Genomic DNA, 15,649 nt, shown 5'->3' on the forward strand with positions numbered 1-15,649 from the left:
AAAAAGGAAAGTAGTTTAGTTTAGAGAGAAAATCGTGGCCATTCACATTATCAAACTGAACAGCAACACTTCGCAGACTAAATTGAGGTGAATTGAATTGTTTTCCGGCAGGGCGACATCCTCTCCTTCCTAGCAAACCAACATTGTTTCTGTAAAAGTTTCCAGAGCATTTTCTAGGTTGCAGAAATGTTTTCTACAACATAAAACCTCTGAACCCTCCCAGGAATGCTCACATTTTGTTTGCGGCAGTATGTTCTCGAAACACTACTGACACATTATGGTATTACATTAGCTGGAAACCTCTGGAGAACATCTGGGGAACATTCTGGTGTTGGCTTGGACAGTCCCATGTAACTCAGTAGCTCAACCCTGCATGATGCAGGGTGGTTGGTTTGATTCCCATGAGGGACCTGGGTGAGAAAATATGAAAATGTCAGTGTCAGTTTCTCTGGTCAGTTGTGTCTGCTAAATTATTAAGGATAATTTATTTCAAACTAACTGTAATCAAAAACATTTTAATAATAGCCTTCTGATGTTACAAAACCTATAGCCTATTTTCTGGGAATGTTTCCCGGTTTGCTGGGTACTTTGTCAGACAGTGAGAAACACGCAGAGTCGTAAGCTTGCATTCACTGAGGTAAAATGGAGGTTGTTTGAATTCACAGACGGGCAAGATCCAGAGTGTGCAAACACACCAACTTATATGAACATAGTGAATTTGCGGAAAGGGCATTACCCTCCCCTAGTTTATGTTTCATGCATTGTGAGACACAAACACACTCACACCACTAATTTCTCAGTGGAGGCTTGTCTATTTATACAGTTGATAAGCTCACTGCTCAGTGAGCTTAATATAGTATGCCTTGTTCCACTCAACCCATTGATCTGTGGTCCAGGGTTAATCAGTGGGTGTGAGGATGAGCACTTCCTCAAGGCCTCATCATCCCTGCTCGGCCCTCTCATGTTTCCACTAACGGGGGGGGTATTATTGATGTGGGAAATATTTGTTCATATTGCCAAAACACGTGCTAAATAAAGCAATTTAAACATATTAACACAGGTAAAATAGTCAATGCAGGTTTTACTTTAGACACACAAAACTTTGAAGCAGATGGACTTTTCAAATGTTATATTATTTGCTGTGTGGAGGGTTGAAACAATGTGCTCATATTTCTCACTGTCATCCTCCTCTCTCTCACCCTCTCTCTCAGTCTCTCCCCCTCCCGCATCTTTCACTCTCGGTGGCTCTCTGTTCACCTTTCTCTTTCTATCGTCCTTCCAGTCAGAGGCTTGACCGCATAAAACGGAGTGAAGGCCTTTCATCCTTCCATCTCTCTCTGCCTCTCTGTGTCTGTCTTACTGCTGTTTGTTTAAGGCTCTATAGATTGATCTCCATCCCCACAGAGTGCTAGTTGAGGTGTTCACTCGCCTTTCACCAGATACACTGCTGCCTCAGCCAGCCTGTCCATCGATCACACAGGAAGCTGCTGCAAATGAAAACCCACATTACACATTAACTGAAACTGTCTTAGACATACTGGAAAGCCAATATAGAGTGGAAAGGATATATTACACCACTGTACACATGGTAGTTAATGTTACTACTTCTGTTTAAAGCTGATCAATCGCAGTACACATGAAGTGAGACAGTTAGACATACTGGAAACCCAGTATAATACACACCAAGTGAGATGAGTAGACATTGGAAACACTGCAGGTTCAACCTATTTCTCTGTCCTTCAGACGGGTCAGTTAGTGTTGCGTGTGGCGTACGCATGCAAATCAGCCGACAGTTTAGGACTCAAGACACGAAAGAAACCGCAACCGTCCCTTCGCCCCTCTCTCAGGTCGGCACCGAGTGGGACGCCAAAGAGCGGATGTTCCGCAACTTCGGCGGCCTGATGGGCCCCATGGACGAGACAGTGGCGATGCAGAGGTGGTCCAAAGGCTCTAACGTGACGGTCACCGTGGTTTGGATCGACCCCACCAACGTCATCGCCGCCACCTACGACATCCTGATCGACGCCAGCGCCGAGTACACCCACTACCGGCCCCCCCTGAATCAGCCCCTGAGGCCCGGCGTCTGGGTGGTCCGCTTGCTGCATCACTGGGTCACCGTGGCGGAGACCCGGTTCCTGATCGCACCGCAGGCTTACGTCAGGCACCAGCCGATCAAACAAGGTGAGGAACGGTCACGGTGGATGACTTTACCTCAGTTATACGCGCAAACACCGAGAGACACACACACACATGCACATGCACACACACACCCCCCCCCCCCCCCCAACGGTCATTAATCTGGATGTTCTGACTTTTTTGCGTGGCAGCGCTGCTAACTGGTCAAGATGCCCGTTTTGGTGGTGAACAAATGCGTAGACAAGGCGTTTGCGAAATGTAGACCGGTAGAGCTGCATGTAGTGTAAAGAATTATAAAGGGAAATACTGTCAATTCTTTATTACGTTGAAAACCAGTTTGACGTCCTCCGTGAAAAATGAGTCCACCGACAGGAAGATGGTGCAATTTAAACTACTGGCCTACCAACAGCCTAACAATGGACCAGTCGGCTAAATGGGGTCAGCCCTAATATGTACACAAACAACTGCAAAATCACACGTTCTGTGAGACCCTGCTGTGTTTTCGCGATGCTCTTCCTAATCAACCCTCTGAGCTGCTGGAAGCCCCCCGTTGTTTGTCACCAAGTCACCCCTAATCAGTCTCCGTGTTCCTCATACATACTAAACAGAACGGTAAACACCTCTATATCACGCCGAGGAACACAATGGCACAATTCAATCAATCCGGTTGCATTAAGTAGAAGGGACCAAGACCCCTATTGTTTCAGCTCGAGCAATCAGTTACATTGAAAGCCACCTGAGAGTTGAGAAGCTAACGCCCCTCATGGTGGCATATTCACAGCATGACCTGTTTTATAATCGCACAGAGACCGTTTTTAATTATGAACAAGAATCAACAAATACGTTTTAGCCGGCTTTCCTCTTGCTGTGGGGTTTGGGGCAATTTGTGAGAATGGCGAGAAGAAGCTAAAATATTAATAGATTGTTTGTGAGTGTTTTTTTGTTTGTTCACTTGTTTGCTTTGCTCTCAGTGGTAAATCACTGTTGCCGCGAAAAGAAAGTTGCACTGCAAATAATTAACTGCACTTCCTCCCAATACTCAGTGCTCCATACTTTGGTATAGACAGAATATTAAATTCACTCTCAAATGCTTTTAGTAGTGGGCGTGGGGGTTAAATCTCTAATGACGAAATGTATACTAATGCTATCTGAGGCTATACTGTTACCAAAATGTTTTATTTCCCCAGTGAGGCGATTATGAGCTTGATTTAGATGTTGGATTTGTACTAACATTGTTGTGAAATTTAGTAGGCTTATAGTGAATATAGTGCAAAAGTCAGCTAGATCCACTGCAGTGTGGTAACTATGGGAACCTATTAAAGCTTTGCCCTTAAATGCACTCCAGCAGCCATCCATTGAAATAGTGCTTAGACACAACCCTTTTGGGCTAGTTTCCCACGACCAGATTAAGCGCTAGTTTTGGACTAGGATGCACTTTCTGTGGAGAATCCTTCGATAATCCTGTGACCCGTAAACCAGCCATTCATGTCCTCCTCCTGTAGGATGCTGTTACGGCCCATAGTTCTGAAAGTTGTGGTGGCAACAGTAATTATTCCAGCCTTGGCCTGGTCCAGTCTAGTCCAGCCTTGCCATCCATGATTTACAACAGTGACAGGGTCCAGATCTTCTTGCTGAACGCAGCCCCAGTAAAAAGTTAATGCGTTTTTTTTTTTTCTTTCAGCGGTTTAGTGCTGGCATTGTAGGCACTGGCACAGTTCACACGCACACACACATACATACACACACACCCACACACACACACACACACATATACACACACTCCACTGCCACAGTAAGTCGGTCTTTGGCACCGGGCAGTGCCAGGCTTGGCAGGATGAAGGGTGTCTGACGGCGTCTCGGTTGCTATCCCTTGGAAACCGCTGACGCTACGGGGCTAACGGCCGGGCGTGAACCGACACTGGCATGGAGAGCAGAGGAGCGCCGGGTTAGCGTACAGCAGCCAGGCTGAGAAGAAACAGCTAGCGACCCGGTGTCATGAGCGCTAAGGAATCTACAGCTCTTTGATGGACTGGGCAAGGTTTCAGGGCAAAGAGAGTGGCCTGGTCTGGTGTCTGACCCCCCACCACCCCTCCGGGGAGCCATGGGCTTTATTGAGAGACTTCATTAGGGGGCAGTCGGTGTGATTGGCGCCCACACTGGGAGAAACATCATCAGTACATGATGCGAGAACCAGTAGGCGACTCACTAAGAGCCAATCCGAAGTCCAGCTCCGGAGGGGTTTTAGGGACAAAGTGAGTGTCGATCCTATCTGCCCCCCTAGCTTCCAATGGCTCTATCAAGAGACAAGACGGCGTAAATGGATATATTCTCCCAGTTTGTGGCTAATGCTACCCCAGATAAATCTGTAAAATGTAATTAACCAGTAATACTAAGTTTGGTCTCATCAAATTAAATTGCAGTTCAATTCCACTCTTTAGGGCAATACAATCAAGTCTGAGTGGTTCCACTGATTTCCCTGCTGATTACCCTGTCTGTGTATCTCATTATTTACAAACACCAGCCAAGTCCTTTAAATAGTCAAACCAACCATATTTTTACACTTCTTTCTTCTTGGTTTCTTTCCCTCTCTTTCTTTTCATTCTCCCTTTCTCCATCCTCTCCTCCCTCCTCCCTTTTAGAAGACACCCTAAAGCTCCACGATGGGCCGGCCAAGAGCAGCTACATGGAGCAGAGCTTCCACGGCCTGAACCCTGTCCTGAACATCCCCGTGCACCCGAGCCAGGTGGAGCAGGCCAAGCGCAACGCCTCCCTGACCGGCCCCGCCCTGGAACGCTGGATAGACAGCCTGGTGGGTACGGCGTGGGAGGCCGGCGACGTCTGTTCCACGTCCATGACCGGGGGACCCGGGACAGCGTGCCCCGTCATGCAGGCGTGCGCCAAGACTCCCTGGAGCTCACTTAGCCCGGATCCCAAGTCCCATCTGGTCCCGCCGCGCGCTGACGGGCGCATAAGGTAGCAACGGCGCATCTGGCCAGACGGACGGTGCAAGTCATAAGTTGTAGTAATTTATTTTTTTGACCTCGTTTTGTGTTTTCTTTCCAAAAAAAAAAAAAAGAAAAAGAATGGAATGGTTTGTCGACATAATGGATGATGAGAGACAAAAAATATTTTATTTTTTGAAGGAAGGATGAGATGCTGTAGAGAGGTTTTTGGTGGGTGGTGACAGTTTCAGACTTCAAAGTTTGTTCCTCTTTGGGGTTTTGCCGGCTTTGCACTTTTCTCGTTTCCCATTGTATTTATTTTCATCTCATTGCTGAGTTTGCTGTGATTGATGTCTGCTGTGGAGACAAATGTTGCTTTGCCGAGCACCTAGCCAGGTTGTCTAGTCTGTTGCTGAACGAGAAAGCGATACGGTCAGTCAGAAGTCATAGTGTTAGAGTGAAACAGGATACTGGTTGTGGACCAAGTTCCGGGCACTTTTTCACAAGTGTTTCACACTAAGAGTGCTGACCTATAATCAGCATTGTCTTTTAGATAACATTATGACTGACCGCGAAGACCTGGTTCCAGATCAGTGCTCTGAGGGCCCTTCCCCTGAAGACCAGTCTGGCCTGTAGGTACAGTGACCAGTGACAGACTAAACCGCAGACTCAGAGGCTGCTGGGAAAAAAGCCTCAACCTTTGTGCATGTCTGACAGTTACTAAAGGACAGCACTATTTATTGACTTTCAGTGCCTGAACAGGAGAAAGGTATGTGGGTGTGGCTGGACTATGGAGAGATAATAATGCCATAAGAAATTGAAATTAATTGATTAATTGAAATTCTATATGATCCAGCTTCTTTTGGCACTAATATCAGGACTGCCTGAAACTTAAAATGGAAGTATATCAGCTTAGGCTTAGCAAAAAAAATCTGAAGCGTATTTTTCGTCTTCTTTTTTAATGATTTTGTTCATTTGTTTTTATTGACACTTTACGTTGCAAGTATGAAAAGAATGACTCAAAAGTAATTGTTGTGTGAATGCAAAGTGAGTCCACAAGTTGCTATTTATTTATACGTTTATATAAATACAGATATTTTTAGTCAATGACTAAATGACTACAACGCTGCTTGGGCAGCTCGATAAATATTTTTTGTAATGACAAACTGCCTTTATTTACAAAGGCCATCGCCCCAATGAACCTGCGTAACTATTTTGGGCAAACAAACTTAATGCCCGCCGTTATGTCCGTGTTGTCAGGTCTCAATCGCTCTTCTTGTCTTAGTTCCTTCTTTGGCTGCCTGCAAAGTCTTCAGCACACAAAGAAGCAGAAATGTCAGGTTCCTCCTGGCAACCTCATCATACAGAGAAGTCAACAAAAAGACATAAACACACCTAAAAACTATCCAAAATGTGTGTTGGAGTCCGGAACATGTACGAGTCGGTGATGTTACATTTGCTGTTTGGTTCAGTGTTGGTACCGGGATGTTCGTGATGTTCATGCTGTGGCATAAAAAGTGAATAAATCTTGTATTGTTATCAAGGAACTGTGGGATTGGGCCCAGGCAACTTTGGTTTTCACTGGTTCTTCTAATGCACACTAAATACTTTGTCTGCCAGAAAGACAATCTGTCAGCCTACCCTAGTTAAAACAAACTTCCAATCATCCCATGCCTAGAGTTCAATCCTAATAGCCCTGGTCTAAAGTGACCCTGTCATTTGTTTAGTTAAGCATGGAATAAATTATTCTAAAAAACTAATTTTGTCCCAAATAACAGTCCAGTCGTGTCAACGTGATTTGGCAGTCAAACATGCTAAGAGAATGTTTTCACCAGGGCTCAACAACAATCAGCCCGATGATTGCTGATTTAATCATTGGCCCGTTTCACCTCAGCCCTAATTGGATGTACCTATCCTAATAGGTGTTGCTACTGTCACTCAAACCTGAACTGTTGTGTGTTGTTGCCAATTGTAGTTGGCAATTTGGCCTGTATTAGCTAAAGCTACTATAGCTTGTTAACACCATATTAGCTAGCTTGATGCATATACTGTATACCCTGGCTATCTTTATCTGGCAGTGCCATTGTCACATTGAAACTAATACTTAATTTATGAATATGGCCGTTCAAAAGTACAATTATCATTCTCAAGAATTGAATTAAATTATGTCACTCGATTACTATTATTAAAATTACTATTTTATTACAAAAACAATTAACATAAAGAAAATGTACATAAATATTTTGTAATTAAAATATGTTTAAAACGTATTGTATGTAAATACTGATGTGGTGTGGAAAGATTATGAAGTGGAATTACATTATAAGAAGAGCTCGCTAGTCGGCGCACAGAGTGATTTTAGGTAAGCAGCCTGTTTCAGTGTTTTGGAAAATATGTAATGAGTATGTAAGAACTCCATTTTGGGAAAGCTTTAAATATTATTCTTAGCCTTTCAGAGAATATCATGCCAGATTGTTGTTCTCTCTGCTGGAATGTATTGTCGAGCAACTGTTGCACAAACTTCTCTGAACTCAACGTTTCCCGAAGTTACAGGGGAAACTTTAAAGTTTCCTAAAATTTCAAGGAAAACTTTAATGTTCCTTGGAAGTTTCAAGACAAACTTTATTGTTTCCTAACGTTTCAGGGGGAAATTCTGTGCCTTAGCTATCTATCTATACTCCTGTCTAGGGAACACTTAAAACTTTCTGTCCATCTGTGAACATAAAATTGTTGTTTTGAATTTTTACAAAATGTGAAAGAAAAGAGTCATTGTGATTGGATGAATCTGTAACACCAAAAAAAAAGATGTCCGCTGTTGCCATGAGTTCTTGTCTTTCACTTTTAAATTTTTTTGTTGCTACATTTTTCTCTGACTGCTTTTTGAAATAAAAAGACATCGCTGTAAATCTTGTCTTATTTTTTTTACATTTATTTACTTGTCAATTTAATGCTTTTTAACGTCTTTAGTTATTTATGTACATCATTTACAATCATTTCATTTTCCTATGGAAACAAAGCATTAATTTCACCATAAGCTAGTGGTACCACCGTCATGACCACTGTTCTCTGATAATCATATTAGTATTGATTGCATTTTTAATTGAACAGTCCTATTTTCCAAACATCATCCTCCATGTTTAGTTAAACTGATCCATTGTCTTAACTTCATCCTTCATGTTCAATTAAACGTGTTTTCATAAATTCATCCTTTATGCTTAGTTAAACGTATCTATTGTCTTAACTTCATCTTCTGTGTTTAATTAAACATATCTATTGTCTTAACTTTGTCCTCTATGCTGAATTAAACAGATCTATAGGTGTTGGTTTTTCAAGTTGTTTACATGTTTTCCATGTCTGAAAGGTGCACCTCCAAAGTACTTATATGATTTCAGTCAGTAGTTTTGAGGCGGGAACTCATGAGTAAAAAGAGATCAAAAATATATTTCACATGACCAACTTTGATATTCTCCTGATCTTATGGTCAAGGATGATGCATGTTTGAACCAGGTACAAGTGAAGAAAATATTATTACTTGACCGCCAGTTTCTGATCTTTTGAGAACATAATTTCAGGAGTCGCCGGAAGTGTGAGAGGAAATAGGAGGTACAGGAGTTACCTAGGACAGCTGGCTATTATTGTGGACTCTGCGGGGTGCACTTCCTGGTGTACAGAGCAAACAACAGAATAGTAGTCAATTTTCTTTTTTTTTCACAGACTTGTCCTCTCTGATATCATCAGCAGACTCAATGACCATCATCTGCCATGCTCTAATCACCTCTTGCCACCACAAGCCACGACCCTTAAAAGCATTCAATGGCTTGGCCACAGCTGGTTGTCCATGATATAGTGCGTGTTTGTTTTTTGCTCTTGAACCTCTTTCAGATTCTATGAAAAATGTTTTCAAGTGGTTAAATATATTTTTATTATTAATATTTCAGCTACATAAATGTATAGCGTAACGTATCCTCGGGAACTTTTACTGAAATGATGAGCACGGCACGTGCACTGCTGCTACCATCACAAAACATCCTCATCACATCAGGTAATGTTATCACAGGGACTTAATGTACCGTGTTCTGGGAACGTTCTCGCAGCACAAGTCGAACGTGAAACAAACATTGTGCAATCGTCACCACGACTGGACTGCGTGTAATTTGTACAGTCGCTGCAGCCTGACGGGTGTCTTGGGAACTTTCACAGGCGCAGTGTTGGTTTGCAGGGTGGATTTAGAAAACAACCTGTATGACACTCGCACAATACGGCCAAAGGTTTTGCTCAGGTACGTGTGTACGTCCCTGCCTTCAAGGGGCCTGTGTAACGAAGAAAGAACGGAAACCGGGTGACTTCACACGTAGTTTACAAAGTCCTTTTAGGCGGTGCTGTGTGATTCATTAAATGCAAACTCCGCCCTCTCGGATCACAGAGACGCTACGGGACGATTGATCTCACAGCGCTCCCTCGACGTTTCAACTGTGCAGGATAATTAGTCCGGGGGGACTTTGAGGAGTGTGTAAGCGTGTGTGTGCCACAACTACCGTATTGTATTTGTTATAAGATTATTGAAATCCACATTTTTTCCTCTTACATACTAAATGCACCTGCAATATAAAAATTGCATTATGCTATTTGGGACAAGTCACGAGGGATTCGGTTTTTATGTTTTTCATGTGTTCTTCGAGCTCATTAAATGGGAATGTTTGTTTGAAAAACTTAGAGGAATGGTACATATGTGTGTATATGTGTGTGTTTTTGTATTGCGTGAATGTTTGTGTGCGTGTTTAGGTGTGTTTGTATTAAGAGCGGATGTGCAGGCGTGCATGTGCGAGTCACATTAAAGGAGTGTATGTTTTTCTTTTTTTTGAGGGGGGGGGTTCAATCAATGTAAATTATCCACAGTTTAATTAATTGTCTCTGACATAAAAACCAACCCATTTGTGTTACCTATGTAATGCAAAACGGAACATTTATGGCCACAACAACATTGTTGGATTTCCTGAGGCACAACACATTTATTTGACATCAACCATTTTAAATGTGTTTTCCAATAAAGTTTAGAGTGGAAAAAAACAGAGAGCTGATGACACTGTGTAGCCCTCCAGGTGGTAGCAGATAAACATGCTGCTGCTGTGCTAAACTTTTCTTTCTATTGTGAATGAAAGTCAAATGACTAAGAATGCAGGACAGCTTCACTGTAATAAATGCTAACTTAACCAATTGCTCAAACATATTATTATATGTGTTAAGTGGATTTTAAATGGATCATGTTTACCTTTGGACTTGTTTAGCAACAGTGCAGAATGATTGGCACCCTTGATAAAAATGGCTAAGTCAAAGTTGTCACCTATTCAAGTACAATTGTTAAAAGAAAAAAAATCTTAAAGAAATACTTATTTTTCTCGATTTCTTTTTCTTTGTTTTTACCTTATGTGAGGTTATATTTTGTCCAGCAGTCAGTAAAAACTAAATAATAAAAAGGAATAGGTTAACATTTACAGTGTAAGACTTCACAAGGCTGTTATATCAACCAGATCAATCTTACTATTGATATGTTCCACATCAACACCATTGATGAGGTCATGACAGCAAACAGCCTGGTAGAAATAACTTTCAAGACAAATTTAAAAATACATTGTTACCCTGAAAATAGTGGATTATGCAATAGTTTATTCATTTGAAAACAGTGAAACCAACAAAAACAATATTCAAATAAACAGTTAGAACCTATACCTTAACCGCATGGGAATTGTTGGATTTCAAATCCAAACTTTTGCAGTATAAAGCCAATTAGCCAAATGTAGGAAACATTTCCTACATTTGGGAACATACCAGTCCTGATCTTTCTATTCAGGTTGTCTGAACATTAGTGCACACCTGGAGTACAGTACGCAGAATTTTTATAAAATGTGAAAGAAAAGAGTCAATGTGATAGGATGAATCTGTAACACCAAAAAAGATGTCAGAATCACTAACACTAAAAAATTGTTTTGAATAATTTACAAATTTAAGTGTACAAAATGGCAATATGGTCAGCCTATCTAATATAGGTAGACACAAAATAGTTCTTTAAATACAGTGCAAAAGTATTATTTTTTATTTCCTATGATAGAAATTACTATTTTAGTAACAGTATTCTGAACTGAGCTAGCTAGCTAACTGTATTTGGTATGTTATAGTGGAGGGCAGAAATAAGGGTAGCTAGGCTACTTTTTTTTGTGGACACAAACTACCAAACAATGTAATTTGTTGATTATATACAGTAAAAATGTTATTTGATGAAAACATTAGTTTAAATTATTTTGTGTTACATTGATCCAGAAATTACTGTAACAAACTAGCTTAGAACGTTAATAAAAAAAACTTGTTTGTTTACCCAGCTAGTATGTTATCATATTGCTTTTCTACAAAATCATATCATATTGCTTTTCCAACCTCCCTCATATCGTTTGTCCATTTTGTGGAGCAAGTTGCTGCTGCACAAAATACCACCATGACTAGTATTAAGTGACTTGACTTTTACAAACTGGTCCCAGATAAGATGGCAGACCTATTGGGACATCAGATAGAACTATATGTCTCATCTATGATTTATATCTATGTTGGATAGAGCTTCAATGTTCACTGTGCATGCCAGAAGTTGCACAGAATTCATACAACTTTAAAGTTTTGATGATGACATATCTGTTTGTGAGTCTGATATTTTCAAATCAAAGTCCAGGCATAATATTTTGAGTCAGCTCTGATCCAAAAGATTTTGTCCCAGAATTGGATATCATATGGTGTGACGCTGTATTGTGATATTTATACAGGCCCTTTGTAGACTCTTGGGGATGAGAGGTTATTGTTCAACCAGGAAGTACTGAAAACACCTCAGTAGGACATAGAAGTGTTACAAGGTGAGTTGTCTCTTGTCATTTTTTCAATAAAGCAAATCTTTTTGGCACTCCCACTGCAGTACCCTTTAGCAGTGTCTTTTAATGTGACACTTTTTACATAAAAATGCCAAAGATAAATTGCTTTTTTGGTCATTATTGTTGCAGGGGGTATGATGCTAGGATGCTAGAATCTCATGTGGTGTTACACTATAACATATTGTGTGACAAGTTTTGCTTGTCACTTCATATGATCTTTTCATCACATATTATGATTTGAACTGTATTTTCCCACACAAAGAATAATTATTAATTTAAGATTTAAAAAAATGATTATATAATAGCTAAGCTTAATTTATGTTTTGTCATTTTTAAAAAGTATTTTGTCCATCACATGAAAACAGGGTTTGTGGGAATTAATCTAAAATATGTTGAACAGATGTCTGATTAACAAAATTTCCCCAAGGAATTAATCTCAAGATTGTAATGATAAAGAATTATGAGAATAATTTTTTAAGAAAAAAAGTATACCCCATTTTCATTTTATATACAATAACTTTAATGTCACACCATATGACAATTTTGACACAAATACAGCAAATTGGTGAATATATTCTGATTCCAATACAAAATCTTAAAGACCACATATACCTTTGGAAATCTAAGAGTCAGTGTAACACAACTCAGTAATCTTTATACCTATTATTTGAAGTAACAAAAAAACCCATTTAAAGTGCTCTGCTTTGGGTTGATCAGTGAATAGATGAATGTCAACCGCTCCTTCCAGCCGATTGTCTCACATTGTCATAATGCGTCTTTTTAATCAGAAAAAAATCCCTTGCAGAAAGTGAGAGTGTAAGGCAAATTTTCTTTGAATGTACATAACATCAGGATTACAAAAATAAATGAGAAAGTTCAATACTTCTGATGTTGTTCTTTTTTATGTTATTCAAGCTAATGTTAGCTTGCTCATCATTCACCTATTTATACCCTTCTCCTATACAGTGCATATAAGAAGTCTACACACCCCTAAAATGCCAGGTTTTTGTGATGTAAAAGAATGAGACAAAGATAAATCATGTCACTCTTAATGTGACCTATAATGTGAACAATTCAATTGAAAAACTAACTGAAATCTTCAAGGGGGAAAAATGAAAAATAAAAACCTTACAATAACCTGGTTGCATAAGTGTGCACACCCTCTTATAACTGGGGATGTGGCTCTGTTCAGAATTAACCAGACACATTCAAACTCACGTTAAATAGAAGTCATTATACACCTGCCATCATTTAAAGTGACTCTGATTAATCACACATAAAGTTCAGCTGTTCAAGTAGGATTTTCCTGATTGTCTTAGTTGCATCTCAGAGCAAAAGCCATGGCCCGCAGAGAGCTTCCAAAGCATCAGAGAAATCTCATTGTTGAAAGATATCAGTCAGGAGAAGGGTACAAAATAATTTCCAAAGATTTAGATATACCATGGAACACAGTGAAGACAGTCAACATCAAGTGGAGAAAATATGGCACAACAGAGGCATTACCAAGAACTGGACGTCACTCCAAAATTTATGAAAAGACGAGAAGATAACTGGTCAGGGAGGCTTCCAAGAGGCCTACAGCAACATTAAAGGAACTACAGGAATTTCTGGCAAGTGCTGGCTGTGCGCTACATGTGACAACAATCTCCCGTATTCTTCATATGAATGGGCTATGGGGTAGGGTGGCAAGACGGAAGCCTTTTCTCACAAAGAAAAACATCCAAGTCCGGCTGCAAAAACAAAAGTCCCCCAAAAGAACACCATACCCACAGTGAAGCATGGTGGTGGCAGCATCATGATTTTGGGCTGTTTTTCTTCAGCTGGGACCGGGGCCTTAGTCAGGGTGGAGGGAATTATGAATAGTTCGAAATACCAGGCAATTTTGGCAAAAAATCTGGCATTCGTTAGAAAGCTGAAGATGAAGTTCTCCTTTCAGCATGACAATGACCCAAAGCACACATTCAAATCCACAAAAGCATGGCTTCACCAGAAAAAGATTAATGTTTTGGAATGGCCCAGCCAGATCCCAGACCTGAATCCAATTGAACATTTGTGGGGTGATCTGAAGAGGGCTGTGCACAGGAGATGTCCTCGCAATCTGACAGATTTGGAGTGCTTTTGCAAAGAAGAGTGGGCAAATATTGCCACGCTAAGATGTGTCATGCTAATAGACTCCTATCCAAAAAGACTGAGTGCAAAAGGTGGTTCAGCAAAGTATTAGTTTAAGGGTGTGCACACTTATGCCACCAGGTTATTGTGAGTTTGTTATTTTTTATTTTTCCCCTTCAAAGATTTCAGTTTGTTTTTCAATTGAATTGTTCACGTTATAGGTCACATTAAAGGTGGAAAAAGTTCTGACATGATTTATCTTTTTGTCATTCTTTTACATCACAAGAATCTGGCATTTTAACAGGGGTGTGTAGACTTTTTATATCCACTGTAGCTCCTAGTCTCATATTTACCCAGAGTACACTGTGTGTGTAGCGTTGGGTGTTACTGTGATTCCCACTGAGCTTCCACTCCCCAAAAGGGAATCTCTTCAATTACCTCCTGCTGCCTCCTGTTGTATGACGGAATAGTTAGCCCCGCAATCACCTCACTTGATCAATGGTAGAAAAACGTATTCCAAGGTGATTTGAAATACCACCCAATTCTGTAGTGCACAGAGCTCTTTTTTTGACCAGAACTGTATCAGCACCCACACCACAAAAATCTAAAAAATAGGGAAATAGGCAACTGTTTCTGGGCTAAATCCATCTCATTCCGTTGATCAAGCAGCGGAAAACATCTTTGAGATGAATAATCAGATTATAAACACACCAGGGCCTGTGTGAGTGTTTCTTTGCCCTGCTGTGGGCTTCACTGCCAAGCCAATAACTCCAACCAGGCAGAAAAGAACATGGTGATGTTAACCTAGCGCTGAGCCTGGCAGGCCACTAAATATTTCAGTGATATCTCAGTGTGTTGCAATATAACTCAGGGACTGAAGCGCTAGGCTAGCTGGTAGCTGTTTTTTTTGGGGGGGGGGGGTGAGGTAGTTAGCAATGGACAGCAAGGTTTGTGTGGTGTTACGTGAAGAGGAGACGAAAGAAGATGTCAGTGGGAAGGCTGGTGTCTCGGTAACAGGGAAACGCCATTAGGGCTAGCCTCTGTGGCGCAGCCAGGGAACGAATGTGGTGGAAGGCCATTGCATGATATGAGAGGACAGCATCAGGGGATTGTCTCGTTACACCTGCTGGAACAAGGTGCGTGATTGGTGGCTGGGAGCTAGGGGCAGCACGGAAGCCCTTTTTACTTTCACAAAGCACATGTAAGAGAAATGGCCAGGGATGTAGCCTGTCAAGGCTGGGGGAACTCACTAGAGTGAAGAAGTTGTCCCCTGAGGTTTCTGCTGGTGTCTCACATAAAGTATACATTAGAAGATCTGCACTATGATGTCCACAAATGTCTGCACTTTACCACTGTTCCTGCTGAAAGCTACTTCAATGAGGAAGGCCTACTTCCTACCACTATTACTGGGTTGTATGATTACCTCAGCCATCTTAAAATGCATTAAGTCGCTGTGGATAAGAGCATCTACTAAATGATTGAAATGTGAATAATATAAACAGAAACCTAAAGTCTACACAATTGCTTGCCTCCCCTTCTAAACTTCAACTTTAG

At 40.9% G+C, this 15,649-nt stretch overlaps 1 protein-coding gene across 1 annotated transcript in view; it reads left to right on the forward strand.

Moving 5' to 3' along the window:
• Positions 1 to 7,984, forward strand: part of xylt1 (xylosyltransferase I) — an 82,885-nt gene extending 74,901 nt beyond the window's left edge. Inside the window, exons 10-11 of the mRNA XM_010872897.4 lie at positions 1,848 to 2,181; positions 4,776 to 7,984. Of these exons, the coding sequence (XP_010871199.2) occupies positions 1,848 to 2,181; positions 4,776 to 5,113 (672 nt within the window). The 3' untranslated portion in view covers positions 5,114 to 7,984. The remainder of the gene's footprint in view (positions 1 to 1,847; positions 2,182 to 4,775) is intronic.
• The last annotated feature ends 7,665 nt before the right edge of the window (positions 7,985 to 15,649 follow it).

This window comes from Esox lucius, chromosome 9 (genome assembly GCF_011004845.1).
Source record: "Esox lucius isolate fEsoLuc1 chromosome 9, fEsoLuc1.pri, whole genome shotgun sequence".
In the NCBI taxonomy this organism is placed as follows: Eukaryota; Metazoa; Chordata; class Actinopteri; order Esociformes; family Esocidae; genus Esox; species Esox lucius.